This window comes from Toxotes jaculatrix, chromosome 2 (assembly GCF_017976425.1).
Source record: "Toxotes jaculatrix isolate fToxJac2 chromosome 2, fToxJac2.pri, whole genome shotgun sequence".
NCBI lineage: Eukaryota > Metazoa > Chordata > Actinopteri > Toxotidae > Toxotes > Toxotes jaculatrix.
Genome location: NC_054395.1, coordinates 29794440 through 29807230, shown reverse-complemented (window position 1 = coordinate 29807230; position 12791 = coordinate 29794440). Strand labels below are relative to the sequence as shown.

Below are 12791 nucleotides of genomic sequence, written 5' to 3'. Positions count from 1 at the left end.
TGAGATTTGATAAGGGACTGGATTTATGGTATCTCTCATCTAAAACTGAGTCCTGGAGAAAGATCTCTCTCCATCGGCTCTGTGTCTTTGTGGTCTCAACACCATGAATCCTGCAGACGTGTCAAAGAGGACACTTTCCAGAGGGTCCCTCCTGAAACACGTCCATGGCGTCAGCGCTCGGTCGTTCGGTGACAGAAACAGTTGTGTGACGGGTGAAAAAGAGCTTGACAGAGAGGCTTAAACCCACTTTCCCACCGTCACACACCTGACCAGTCCCTGCTGAAATGGACCTGATTCTCTGATTGTCTGTTTCAAAGGGGGTTTTTTTTTTAAGTCAGTGACCTGAGGAGACATCAGGACACTTAAATTTGGTCTATGTCCATGTCCATGTTGTTGTTTTCTGTGTTTGTAAAGCTCAACTCTGAATGACCCGACTCATTTATAACCACACTGAGCCTGTGTTTAGAAATGAGTCTGTAATTAAAGCCAGTGGTTCTGAACCTTATAGCGACGAGACGAGCTGGATACACGACAGAAAACACTGAACTGAGACGAACACAGAAGTTAATGCTGTTAGTGTTTTGAGACTGTGTAACAAAGATTTTTTTGTCACTGATAAGTTTGTTCATTGTGACTCGTTTCTCATCCGTAAGTTGCTGACGATGTCGTGTTTAACTGACTGTAGTACCAGGATCATATGATCTCTGCTGGTCCCTGAGGGATCCTGAGAGCCACACATTCATCTGATGGTTCTCTTCTGCTGCCTCCTTCTGGCAGCTCCGAGCAATCACACACCTGCAGCCCACAGACAGACACACAGACAACATACTGACACAATCATGGTCCTGTATTGTAAAAAAAAAGAATGATCATGGACATTCATTGGTGACCTGCAAACATAAAGCCAGTCCTACTGATGTTCACTGCTTCAAACCTTATTTTCACAAACGCCGTTTTTCTTCAGTCTTCACTTTGAAGACAACAGTTGCATCCGGGAAATAAACAACACACAACCGCCACATTTTTAATAAATAATAATATATTTCACCTTAAATTTAAATTAGAGCAACACGGTCAACAGAGTTTATTAGCTCTCGGCTCACTGGTCTTTAGGAATGATTTTTCTCCCTGGACGTGAACAGGTTTGGAAATCTGAATCTCAGATCTGCAGCTTTGATGTCCAAATGTCCTGGTGCCTGACACGGACATTTTCCTGTTGGTTCTTTGAAAGCTGACACGTGTTTAACTTCTGTCCTCAAAAAGCTGCTGATCAGATCCGCAACTGAAACGAGCCCAGGTGTCATGTCAGAATCTAACACGTGAACCAGGACGGTGAGCGTCAGGTGTTATCGCTGAAAACCTGTCCCAGGATGGAGAGCCGAGCGCTGAACGGCTGAACGGGACAGGACAGCACCGGGGGCGTCTTCTTCTCACCCGGCTTCAGAGCGATGCTTTCTGATTGACGAGGGGGAGGGCTTTCTGGCTCTCTGGCGGGCGGATCTGATTGGCGGTCTGACTTTTCGGCGGGCTGCGATAGGCTGAGCAGGATGTCCCGGAGCTCCCGTCGGTCCTGAGCGTGGCGACTGCAGCAGTAGAGCGCTGCAGGGTCGAGAGGGTGAGCCTCCGTGTTGAAGATGAACCCCCCTGCACCTAAAACACACTGCCCCTCCTCACCGCCCTCCTCCCAGGACCCGCCCCCCTCCGCCCCCCCGCCGTGCAGGAAGTGGGTGGGGTCGAAGAGCAGGTAAAGGTACTTGATGGTTTCAGCGAGGAAGAAAGACTCCATCCTGTTGTCCAGCTGGTGATCTCGCAGGTCTTTAACCTACAGGGGGAGAGACAGCATCAGGAGTACGTGATTTAAAGGTCAGTTATCAGTGAAGGAGCCGGAGGAACATTACGATTTTATCTGTGTCCATTTACAGCCATGAGCATCATAGCACATATGTAAAGAAATTTATTTAAAGTTAGCTGTCGGTTAGCTAGCCGCTATCTTTCGGTTAGCTAGCCGCTAGCTACCGGTTAGCTAGCCGCTAGCTATCGGTTAGCTAGCCGCTAGCTGTCGGTTAGCTAGCCGCTAGCTACCGGTTAGCTAGCCGCTATCTATCGGTTAGCTAGCCGCCAGCTATCGGTTAGCTAGCCGCTATCTGTCGGTTAGCTAGCCGCTAGCTACCGGTTAGCTAGCCGCTATCTGTCGGTTAGCTGTCCGCTAGTTGCCCGTTAGCTATCGGTTAGCTGTCCGTTAGCTATCGGAGTTCCTACACAGCCCGGACTCTGGAAATGGGACGTAAACAGTGACTCAGACTAACAATATCAGCCAATCAGCAACTGGGAGAGATTATGCTCGTGTGCAGGAGGGGAAGGGGGCAAAAGGTGGGAGAGGCAGCTCAAGCTAACTGTAAAACAGGTGCTCTTCTCTGTTTGTGTGTGTGTGTGTGTACACACGCTGTGTCATGTGACCGCCAGACACAGACAGACTTACACTAGCATATCCACAGGGAGTCTTGGCGATTTTCTCTATGGACTCTAGAGCGTCAAGGCCCAGCTGCAGGTAGGTGTGGTCACCTGTCGCTCTGAACAGGTACATGGCACTTTCTATTAACTCTGGAACGAAAGGTCGAAGAAACGTGTGTTTACCACAGTTCACCAGACAGACAGGGAGCTGGTCAATTAATCCGCACAACTTTTCAAAATAAAAGTTTTAAAGTTAACAATTACCAGTTCTTTATAGGACTGACCTGGTCTCAGTGGGTATCCCTCTCTCTTGTCCACAGTGTAGCCCTGAGGGATGCTGTAAAACTCAGGCAGACCTCCAAATTGCCTCCATACTGAGTAATAGTTCTGGAAGGTTCTTATGGCGCTGTCCAGGTTCCCCAACAAAGACTGAAACACAGAACATTCACGCTTATGACAACAAATTCAGTACAGGTGTCTTGAAACTGATTCCTCAGTGGCAGTATAGATGCATTTGTCAGCAGCCTGATGTCATGAAGAGACTGTGTACTGAGTATTCTGTATGCACCTGCAGGCCGGGCCAGAAGGCCTCCAGAGACTGGAACACAGGCATGGAGACGGTTCCTTTATGCATCTGCACCCACAGGTACCAGTCGTCAAACCGAGTGTAGTTCTGAATGGCTCGATCGTACTCTGGGAAAAGGCATTTGACATACTTCAGTTCAGTGGCTCTGTATTCCACTGCAGTTTCTTTCTGTCTGTTGGATCAGGACGTAGGTGTGGCTGCCTGGCTCAGAGGCACCTGAGGGAAGAGGAGAGTGTTACCCAGGAACATGCTGAGCAGCTCCTCATCCTGCAGCATGATGGCTCCTTTCACCAGATACTCAAAGTAGGAGTCCACCCCTGCTCCGATGCCGGCGTCCTGAGCCACCCATTTCTTGGACACAATGTCAATGTGGTTCCCCACCTGGACAGGAAGACAGACAGGTAAATAGACGGGTGAGGGGGAGACCGGGTCTCTTAGATGTGATGATAACATCATCACATATTATCTACTGCTTCATATACTAACAGATCCTGGCCTCAGTGTCAATATATGGGACTTAAAGGTAAAATATAACAAGTCAAATGAAACTGTGTTGTCTCATTAAAGGTTTAGACATAAACAGACAAACATCCTCTCATCCATTTTTTAAACACACAGCTGACTTTCGATCAGTGTGTGATTAAAATGATTAGGTGGTGTAAAGAGGGACGTTAGGGGAAAGCCAGCAGGACAGCAGCAGGACACAGCAGGATGTTTCATTTCACCCTTTCATTTCAGGTTTTCATCATTTACTCACCCTTTTTGCTTTCTCCTTTAAAACCGGAATCTGAACTTTTACTTACTAAAAGTATTTAAGGAACTTTAACTGTGTTTAAGGGTTTTTCTCCACAGTTATAGTTTGCATATTTTGGTTATTATGGTTACTGAACTAAAAACAGACAGGCTGACTAGTTACCAGTCCAATGTCAGATCTGGTTTTCCACAGGGCCCTCAGAGCTCGGCGGGCTGTGTTCTCAAACGTTGCATCTCCGGTTAGTCGGCTCAGCGTGGCAAACTCCAGGATGAAGGTTCCCACGCCAGCGGTGCAGGTGACGGACGTCTCAGTGGGACTGACGCCGTGCAGCAGGTTCACAGTACCGTACGGCATGCCGGTGGGAGTCTGAAACGCTGAGGCCACGTAGACATGTTACACCTGAGACACTCCAGCACACAGGACAGGATTTTAATGTGATGCACTGCTGGTGTCCTTCACTCTGACATGTTGTCAAACCAACCACTTTCACTGTCAAACAGAAATGTACAGGCTGTATATACTGTAATATACAGGTATGTACATGCATGATATAAAAATGTGGGAAAACAGCAAACTTTTCTTTTTCCATTTGAAAAGCTTGAATCTGCACTTAGTAACTCTAAGATTAACTTATTATAGAAGCAGTTGGCAAGTCATTGTTTCAGCTCTGTTTTCTAACATGACTATCAGTGCATGTATATGTGTCTGTTTATACCTGGCAGCAGTTTCCTGGCGGCGTCCTCGGCCATCCTCAGCAGGGGTCCTGAACAGGGCCAGCCGGGCTCCAGCTCCATCCCTGCTCTCCCTGCCAACAGGTGGGCCGACAGCAGACCACCAACCACTACACAGAGGCACACGCACAACAGCAGCACAACAACAGCAGTTTGACTGTTGAGCATAAACATAATGTTCAAGTCAGAATCAGAAATCTCGTTCCTCCCTCTGTACCTCTGATGTTGGTTTCAAAGACTGACGCGTTGACGTCGATGTCGAAGTCCACGGTGTCTTGGAGGAGCGACGCCACACGCTGGAATTCTGTGCGGTTTCCCAAAACCTTCAGGGATACATTATTAAAAATGTAAACTTATAATAACCTGGCTTTGTTACACCCGAAAGCAGCACGACTCTTTCACAGAGCCTCTGTGTAGAGACACTTGAAGCCAACACAGGACAGGAATTAAATGTGTGGTCACAGTTGTTTACAGTGTGAGATCTTGCAAAAATAATTCTGAAATCCTAATTTTTATTCATGCTTTGAGATGTTTCTGCCTAACAAAGTTTCCTGAGACCTTACCAGCAGAGTGTCGAGAGCGTCAATCAGAGTGAGTGAGAAACTGTGGAGAAAAGACGGAGAAAATAAACCGTGAGAAAAAGAAAAAGCAAAGTGAGCAGAGATTTAAACTTTATCCATCAAAACAGAAACTGACAATGTGCTGAAGAAAGTGTAGGAAACGTAATTACTTTATAACTGATTCTGAGTCATTTAAGGTAAAATTATAAGACTTATTAATGAAGCTAAAAACAGGAGCAGCAAGCTACAAGGTCTGTGTGACACGACACCTCATTACACAAGGGCTCCAGACATTTCACTATAAAATACTGAGAAGGATAACTCCACAACTTTATTTTGGAATGTACTGCTTTTGCTTCCAGGAAGTCACCGTACCTGCCCCAGGTGTCTTGTCCATCACAGGTGAGTGGGCGGAGCTCGTCATAGGGGAAGGCGTTGTCGAGGTAACTGTTGTAGGCGTGGTAGAACATGGACTGGATGCGCTGTCTGGAACATTATTTAACAAACAAGGTCTGTTTTTGTTTGGAAGATGCAAAAATATAAAGACTCAAGATTTACCGGAAAAGTCGCGTTCAGTTAAAGAGAAAATATTAAAACCTGAATCTGAACCGGACCGAGCTTCATCCAGCATCCGGAGCGTGTAAATGAAAGTGCTGACTCAGTGGAGTGTGTGTCCGTCTCTGTGTGTGTGTGTGTGTGTGTGTGTGTGTGTGTGTGTGTGTGTGTGTGTACCTGATACCAGCCATCTCCTCCTCAGTGAACTGACGAGCCGCCGCATCGTTCAGCAGCCAAACCAGCAGCGCCACACACACGGGAGCGCGCATGGACAGAGCGGGACGGAGGGACAGAGGGAGGGAGACGGCCACGGAGACAGAGAATAGATAAAACTGCAAGAAACGCGGTCATGCAGCGGCTCAGGTGAGCTCTGATGTTGTGCAGCTGTCAGGAAGCAGGAAGTGAACGAGGAGCGCATGCGTCGAATTGTGCGCTGACGAGGTTTTTTTTTTTTTTTGCTTTATTGATAAAGGAAGGAACGGACAAAACAAAACACACGGGTGGGTGGTGAACGATTAAAGGACACAACAACACAATCCTCCAGATCCAGCTCAGCGCTCCTTGGCTCCTTCTGGTCTCAGGATCTCTGTGGATGAACATGGATCAGATTGTCCCTCATGATGTTTGGGTGATGGTGCATGATGGTGGTGAAGAGCTCTGTCTAACCAATCCTACTGCCAAACAACAACATCAGTATTTTTAACAGTACTGGATTACATGTTCACGGACAATGATTTTTTTTACATGCAAATACATGGCACACACTCTGAATGAATCTCAAACTATGTTTAACGTATAGTTAAAATTAGGCTACTGAAACTCTTCTGAGCTTCAGGTTAAGGAAAGGTCATGGTTACAGGAGGAAAGGTAAAGGTGAATTCCAGCTCAGTGACACATGAACCTGTCTCTGTATGGAAGCCAGACACAGTTACTGGCATAGAGCTTTGGCACTGGACATAAGAGACACTGAGCTGGTCTCCATTTACACATTTTTATTTTTTTCACACTTCTATTTATATAGGTCCTTCCATAATCGAAATAATCTGAAAGTTCTTTACAGAGGTTGTTACAGGTTAGAGTGTTTGAAAGCTAAACACATCACTGCTTTAAAATGAACAATAATCTTTCATCACAGAGTTTCTTGACTTTATGTGGCTGTGGTAAGGAGCCCCGTCACAGTGGAACCAAACAATATCAAAGATATTTTTGAAAACAGGAATGTTCTTCATATTTTATCAGGAAGTGTGAAGCTGAAGAGCTTCATAGGCAAATTGTTTCCATGACCACTTTGCATGAAGCTGATTAAAGTGCAGAGGGAGGTCGACATACAACTTAATAAGTAAGATCAGCAGCTGAAGATCTACAGTCACAGAAACGTGGAACATACCAGGATGGAAAAAGTTCTTCTGATCATCGTAGCTGCATCAGGCAAGTGTTTCTATTATGAGTCATTAATTTCCCACGTCTTTGTGATTAGAGTAACTGTAAAGATTGTTCAGTTCTACAAAGATTTTCTTTTATGTCAAACGATGCAAAATAATAACTTACATTATTAAGTTATGTCCATGTCATGACGTCTCTACAGGACTGTGTGTTGTCTCATCACACGCTCCTCGTGCATACTATTTTGTTTATGAGCTAAAGAACATGACTGATGCGCGGAGCTACTGCAGAGAAAATCACACAGACCTGGCCACTATACACAACATGGAAGACACGGAGGTCCTGCGCTCCAAGGTGGACATGAACAAAATAGTCAGCTCAGATTATGTGAGTTCACTTCCATCACTGCCGTATTTGACTTTCATACTTTCTGCTTCTACTCCACTTTCAGCTCACAGATACGCTTACTGACTGTCTACTATACAAATTAAGATTCCACACATGAAAAACATGCAATAAGTTTATAAAATACATATTGTTGAGATTAAACATGGTGTCTGGTTTGGCCTGTGAGTGCTCAGATGGTTTAAAATTATTCAATATTTCTCCAAAAAAAAGGTTAGTGAAAACTAAATAGATTTTGGGATCAGAACCTTCTTCTTTCATCATTTCATGGCCCCTCAGATTTCTCTTGTAACCCTTTGGAGGGGCTAGGCGCCCAGGTCAAGAGCCATTCATCCATCCTCCCTCTGAAGTTGAATTGAAGGCAACTGGACTTGTATTTGTCTGGGAACACGTTTCGCCTCTTATCCAAGGGTTTTCATCAGTTCGTATGCATCGGTCTTTCTAGTCCGCACTAGTCTGACACTAGTCAGAGAGAGAACAATGACCTGGATGAATGAGAACATTCACAGACATTCATCCATCTATTTGCTTATCCTGTGTGAGTCACGGGAGGTTGAAACCTAAATCATTTAAAAGTGGTTAGAATCGTCCACCTTGAGCAGCTACATCAGTAAAATACAATCTAATAATGTTATAAAGAATAATACGGAGATCATCATTTTTTCTGAAATGAGTATGGTATTGACTGAAGTGAGAAGTCAGAGAAGTGAGAGTCTAGACTTTATCTGTATTTAACCTAGCACAACATAGTGTAAACAAAATCAGAATAATGAGAACATGACAATGAAAAATGATTCAGTGATGAGCACAAAAGATTTCTGCTTTGAGCAACTTTAAAAGTTGAACAAGGTCAAATACTAAAGAAAAACCATCATTCCCAGCTCGCCTGGATTGGTCTGTACGATGATGTGAACAGCTGGAGGTGGTCGCTGTCAGACACAAGTTTCTACCACGAGACAGAAGCTGAGTTCAGATACTGGAACCCACGAGAACCAAACAATAAAAACAGTGGAGAACACTGCGGACAGATGTATAACAATGGCCGGTGGAACGACGAAAAATGTGATTTGCGCTGTCCATCAATCTGCGCCGATGTCCAAGGTGAGGATTTGAACACAACACAACACAGTGGTTTAGTTTCTTCACCTCTCCCCGTCTCTGCTTATATTTACCTCTGTCTTTACTTTATTTGAGCTTATATTTCAATCAATCCATCAAACTTTATTTATTTTACTTTCTAAAAGAAAGTTTCTGAACTTCACAGTGGAGCAAATATAAGACTCAAAGTTCCTTTGGACCTGAGAGGTCACACAGAGAGGTTGACACACTGGAGACATGTCAGACACACAGGCTGCTGCAGCCAGTGCATGAGCTCTAAAACACATGGTCCTGATCAGAGTCCTGCATCAGTTATAACTGGTTAATTTTTTTTTGTGTTGACCAGTAATGAGATTAACATTACAATAGTCCAGTCTGCTGGATATAACATCTTGTGTGAGTCTTCTAGTGTTGCTTAGACCGAGAAATGGCTCCACTCGTGCAATGCTTTTTTTGTGCTTTAAATGTGAAGCACTCAGTAACTTTTGTTTTGAAAATACTATATAAATAAAGTTTTATTTACCTTACACAGATGTGACATGGCTGACAAACTGTGTGTTATGGTACGGCTGCACAGCACTTCACTCTGGTCTGTTTCCAGGGTCGAATGTGACATTTGTCTTCATCAACAATTCCATGACATGGACTGAAGCCCAGAGCTACTGCAGAGCAAACCACACAGACCTGGCCAGTGTGAGGAACCTTCTGGAAAACCAGAGGGTACAGGAGCTGCTAGGTTCCACATATTCAGCCTGGATCGGCCTTTTCAGAGACTCCTGGAAGTGGTTGGATGGAAGTAACTCCTCGTTTAGGTACTGGCAAACAGGGGAACCTAACAACAATCAGGTAGAGCTTTGTGTTGCAGCCAGCTTTAGCTCTGGAAGATGGCAGGACTGGAACTGTGATGAGAAGAGAGCATTTATTTGCTATGGTAAGCCATGACCCAGTTACCTCACCTTTCAGTGCAGAGTTATGTTCACTTTACCTGCAGCTACAGTGGAACATGCTCACAATGACGATGCAAACAGAAAATGTTTAGCTGGTATAACCTTTACCATGTTCACCATCTTAAATGTTGACATGCACTTGCTCAATAGCACGAAACACAAAGTCCAGCTGAGGCTCATGGGAATGTCATCAGTTTAACTGATGCAGCCTGTTTGTTTTTCAAAGACCGGCCTGTTTTTAAGAAAGTGCTGAGAGTGAGGCTCATGGGAAAAAACTCCTCCCTGAACCTGAATGACCCCGCTGTGATGGAAGACATCTCCAGGCAGGTAAATAATGTCTGACCTCTGTATGTTTCTTTTGAAATGTATATAATTCAGCTGTCTCTCTGTCTCTGTCCCTCGTCCAGTCGCGTCAGTCTGTCGGTACAGTCTAAATCGTTTCAGATATTTTCCTTGCTGATGCAAAAACACATTTGCCAGTGATTTTCTTAACTGCACTTTAGTCTGGTGTTGAAATAAATCAACTGATTGACTGATCAACTGATTAATTGATTAACTGATTCTCCACTTCAGGATAAAATTGACTGTGACACAGTGATCAAAATCACCTGCACTCACTTGCCAGTTTATTAAGTGAACACCCAGATAAAAGTATAAAGCCACAGGTCTGAAAATAAAAACTCCCTGCATGAGGATGATGATGTTCAGTTTTTATTGAATTTGTTGATTTACTTTAATGGTCATTTTGGAGGCTGTGATTTGTGGAGCTGTTGAATTGTACTGAGTTACACTAAGAGACGTTCCTAATATTTTGTCAGCCTTAATTCATTCCAATGGGATGGACAATCTATGCAGCGAATGTTCTCTGTGAGTGATATTCAGGAAAGTAAAAGTTTTTGTGTCTCAGCTCAAACAGAAGCTGACGGACCGGGGAGTGAGCGGAGACTTCAAACTGAGCTGGAAGACGCAGCCGGATGGACGCAGCTTCCACAAGGAAGTAGAGACAGAGACAAACAGTACGTCCAAGGGAGACTGTCCTAAATGAGTGAATTTTTCTTTTTCTTTGTCCTTTAAAAGAGTAACGTTCTTTTTTTTCTATCGTTTCCTCGTTTGAATTTATTTTAAATTATGCAAATACTTTTTTATGATGTGATCTTTATGAGAAATGCAGGCTGAGAATCTGCATCTTCCAATACAATACAATTTTATTTTCACTTGTTTTTTTCACTTCACTTTATTTTTTTGATCCATATTTTTCCATTTTTGTGGTTTCTTTCATTTTTTTAACTTTTTATATTCGTTTCTATCCTTTCTCATGTGCTCATACATTCGGTAAGCATTTCCTCATTTCCTTCCATAAATGAATTTTAAACATATGTTTTACATTTTCTTTCATCAATGTAAATTAATAAATAAACATTCACAAATGTTAAATCCTGATAAATGTGTAATAACCTGTAGTCATCGTGCTCTTGTGTTTATACCCACTGTCAGTAAACCAGGTTCATACTTCACCTGAGACTCTGCTGCTGTCCTCCTTTCAGTCTGTTGATTTTGCTATAAAACAAATATTATTATTAATAATAACACATACATTTAAAAAATTAAATAAGTTTATCCTTTTATTTTGTATGTGTATTGTTATAATTATTCATATAATATCCATTTGTACAATAGAAATATTTAGTGATGCCTGATGCTTTGAAATAGAACTTCTACTCCCACTGCTCGTAGCCCAAATTTACGCCCTGGTCTGAGAATACGTGAAGGCAACGCATTCTGACGTCATCACGCCGTCCCGTCTCGCTGTTACCATGGACACGGACTCGCAGCGCTCGAACTTGTTAACCGTTCAGTAGGTTTTAACGAACATTAACGTTTATTTAGCTAAACGGAAAATAAGGGATTCTGCCAACACGGCTCGCTGATTTCACGGAGACCGGGAGAGTCGGGACCGGGTCCGAGCAGAGGCTCATTCATACCGAACTCATTCACGGAACGTTTGGGTTTCCACGGTGAGTAACGCCGCCGGTTCATCACCGTGTCAGAGGACTCGATGGACACTGGAATGATTGTGTACACACAGGACACCGGCTACAGTGCTTAGCTAGCTACTGGATACAAGACTTAGCCTGGACCCCAAACTACACTGCTGTTTCCTTCAATTTCATCATCATTTTAAAAATACTTCACACACACGGACATTATTAATAATGAGTGAGAGTAATCAAACCATCCAGATTAATTTCATTGCAGAATTGTTAGCATTGTGATCCCAATGCCTCTGTCAGATTACCCTAAATGTTTCTGTGCCCTGGGATCAGACTCCTCCTGTATTCCCTAATCCTTTGTCTTCCTCCCTTGTACTTACAGGTACTGGTTCCAGTACTCACCCAGTAAGTATTTTATCAATACCACATATGTACTACATATGTACACATACTTACACTGCAATATGCCTGTTGTAATCTGAAGTGTTGCTTAATTACAACCCTACACACAGGTGCAGATTCTCTGTGGGTCAGAGGAGAGTCCTGATTCATCCTGACCTGATAGTCAGGTTCACTTCATCCAGGTTTACAAAACTGAAACTGTGTTCCTGACTGGTTGTTCTGTGTCTGTATAAACTTCACATATAAACACACGTAGTACGTTTAAAAAGATGGAGCCTGTGCTGGAGTCCAGCAGTGAGGAGCTCAGAAGTGGAGAGACACAAGAGGAGGAGGCGGAGGAGGTGGAGGAGGTGGAGGAGGCTCTCAGTAATTTCCATGTCTCCACTCAGCAGCGTCTGTGAGCATAAACACACACACACACAGATGCACACACACACTGAAGGACACCAGGAAGTGTCGGAAGTGTAAAAAAGCACAGGGAGAAAATAAAAGAGCACAAATGATCATAAAAACCTTACTGATAATAAATGTTTGCACATAATTCAAATCTATATCAAAGTGTGTGATGATGGAATAAGACCAGCTGAACATGATAATTCACTGTCTTCATCTGCTGTGCTTCTCCAGCCTGAGCCTGTACAAGGCCGATGACCTCTGTCCCAAGTCCTACGTGATGAACTCTCCTGATGAGACTCGGCTGTTGGCCATTGCGGACAACTTCCAGCGTCAGTATTCACACTTGTATCCTGAGCGCAAGTCGCTGCTGCTCTGCCCTGTCAATGAGCACGGTGTTAAGGTAATGCAAAAAGTCCACCTGAGCTCACTAGACATGTTTTTGTATCACCTGTCCTCTCATTGCCTTTTTTCTCTCTCCAGAAGAGAAATGCTACTTAGCCTCTCCATTTTAAACAAGCCTGTGCTGTATAAG

General features: G+C 43.8%; 3 protein-coding genes and 1 long non-coding RNA gene across 4 annotated transcripts in view; 3 read left to right on the top strand and 1 right to left on the bottom strand.

Moving 5' to 3' along the window:
• Positions 1 to 835: 835 nt before the first annotated feature.
• On the bottom strand, positions 836 to 5944 carry edem2 (ER degradation enhancer, mannosidase alpha-like 2). The gene is made up of 11 exons (XM_041061036.1): positions 5815 to 5944; positions 5458 to 5568; positions 5086 to 5125; positions 4740 to 4845; positions 4507 to 4632; positions 3954 to 4165; positions 3277 to 3418; positions 3020 to 3144; positions 2736 to 2880; positions 2480 to 2601; positions 836 to 1822 (listed from the first exon to the last, which is right to left on the bottom strand). The coding sequence occupies exons 1-11, from the start codon at positions 5904 to 5906 to the stop codon at positions 1340 to 1342; spliced, it is 1704 nt and encodes a 567-aa protein (XP_040916970.1). The 5' UTR covers positions 5907 to 5944; the 3' UTR covers positions 836 to 1339.
• LOC121197443 lies at positions 1732 to 4084 on the top strand. Its single transcript, XR_005896247.1, has 4 exons — positions 1732 to 1863; positions 3026 to 3097; positions 3222 to 3438; positions 3968 to 4084. It is a non-coding gene; the product is annotated as an uncharacterized LOC121197443 (long non-coding RNA).
• Positions 5861 to 10963, top strand: LOC121197433 (macrophage mannose receptor 1-like). Its single transcript, XM_041061048.1, has 7 exons — positions 5861 to 6000; positions 6110 to 7065; positions 7223 to 7407; positions 8307 to 8526; positions 9125 to 9454; positions 9697 to 9797; positions 10378 to 10963. Exons 2-7 carry the CDS (start codon positions 7029 to 7031, stop codon positions 10513 to 10515), a joined length of 1011 nt encoding a protein of 336 aa, XP_040916982.1. The 5' UTR covers positions 5861 to 6000; positions 6110 to 7028; the 3' UTR covers positions 10516 to 10963.
• A 1169-nt stretch (positions 10964 to 12132) lies between these two features.
• ccdc135 (coiled-coil domain containing 135) overlaps positions 12133 to 12791 on the top strand; it is a 9529-nt gene continuing 8870 nt past the window's right edge. Inside the window, exons 1-2 of the mRNA XM_041058973.1 lie at positions 12133 to 12260; positions 12497 to 12659. Coding sequence (XP_040914907.1) covers positions 12133 to 12260; positions 12497 to 12659 — 291 coding nt within the window. The remainder of the gene's footprint in view (positions 12261 to 12496; positions 12660 to 12791) is intronic.

Coding starts and splice junctions, on each gene's coding strand:
- LOC121197433 (XM_041061048.1), top strand. CDS start 7,029: ATGGAAAAAGTTCTTCTGATCATCGTAGCTGCATCAG. Junction 8,527..9,124: donor AATCTGCGCCGATGTCCAAG/GTGAGGATTTGA, acceptor GTCTGTTTCCAG/GGTCGAATGTGACATTTGTC. Junction 9,798..10,377: donor TGGAAGACATCTCCAGGCAG/GTAAATAATGTC, acceptor TTTGTGTCTCAG/CTCAAACAGAAGCTGACGGA.
- edem2 (XM_041061036.1), bottom strand. CDS start 5,906: ATGCGCGCTCCCGTGTGTGTGGCGCTGCTGGTTTGGCTGCTGAACGAT. Junction 5,569..5,814: donor GAGGAGATGGCTGGTATCAG/GTACACACACAC, acceptor ATAATGTTCCAG/ACAGCGCATCCAGTCCATGT. Junction 4,633..4,739: donor CTTTGAAACCAACATCAGAG/GTACAGAGGGAG, acceptor GCCTCTGTGTAG/TGGTTGGTGGTCTGCTGTCG.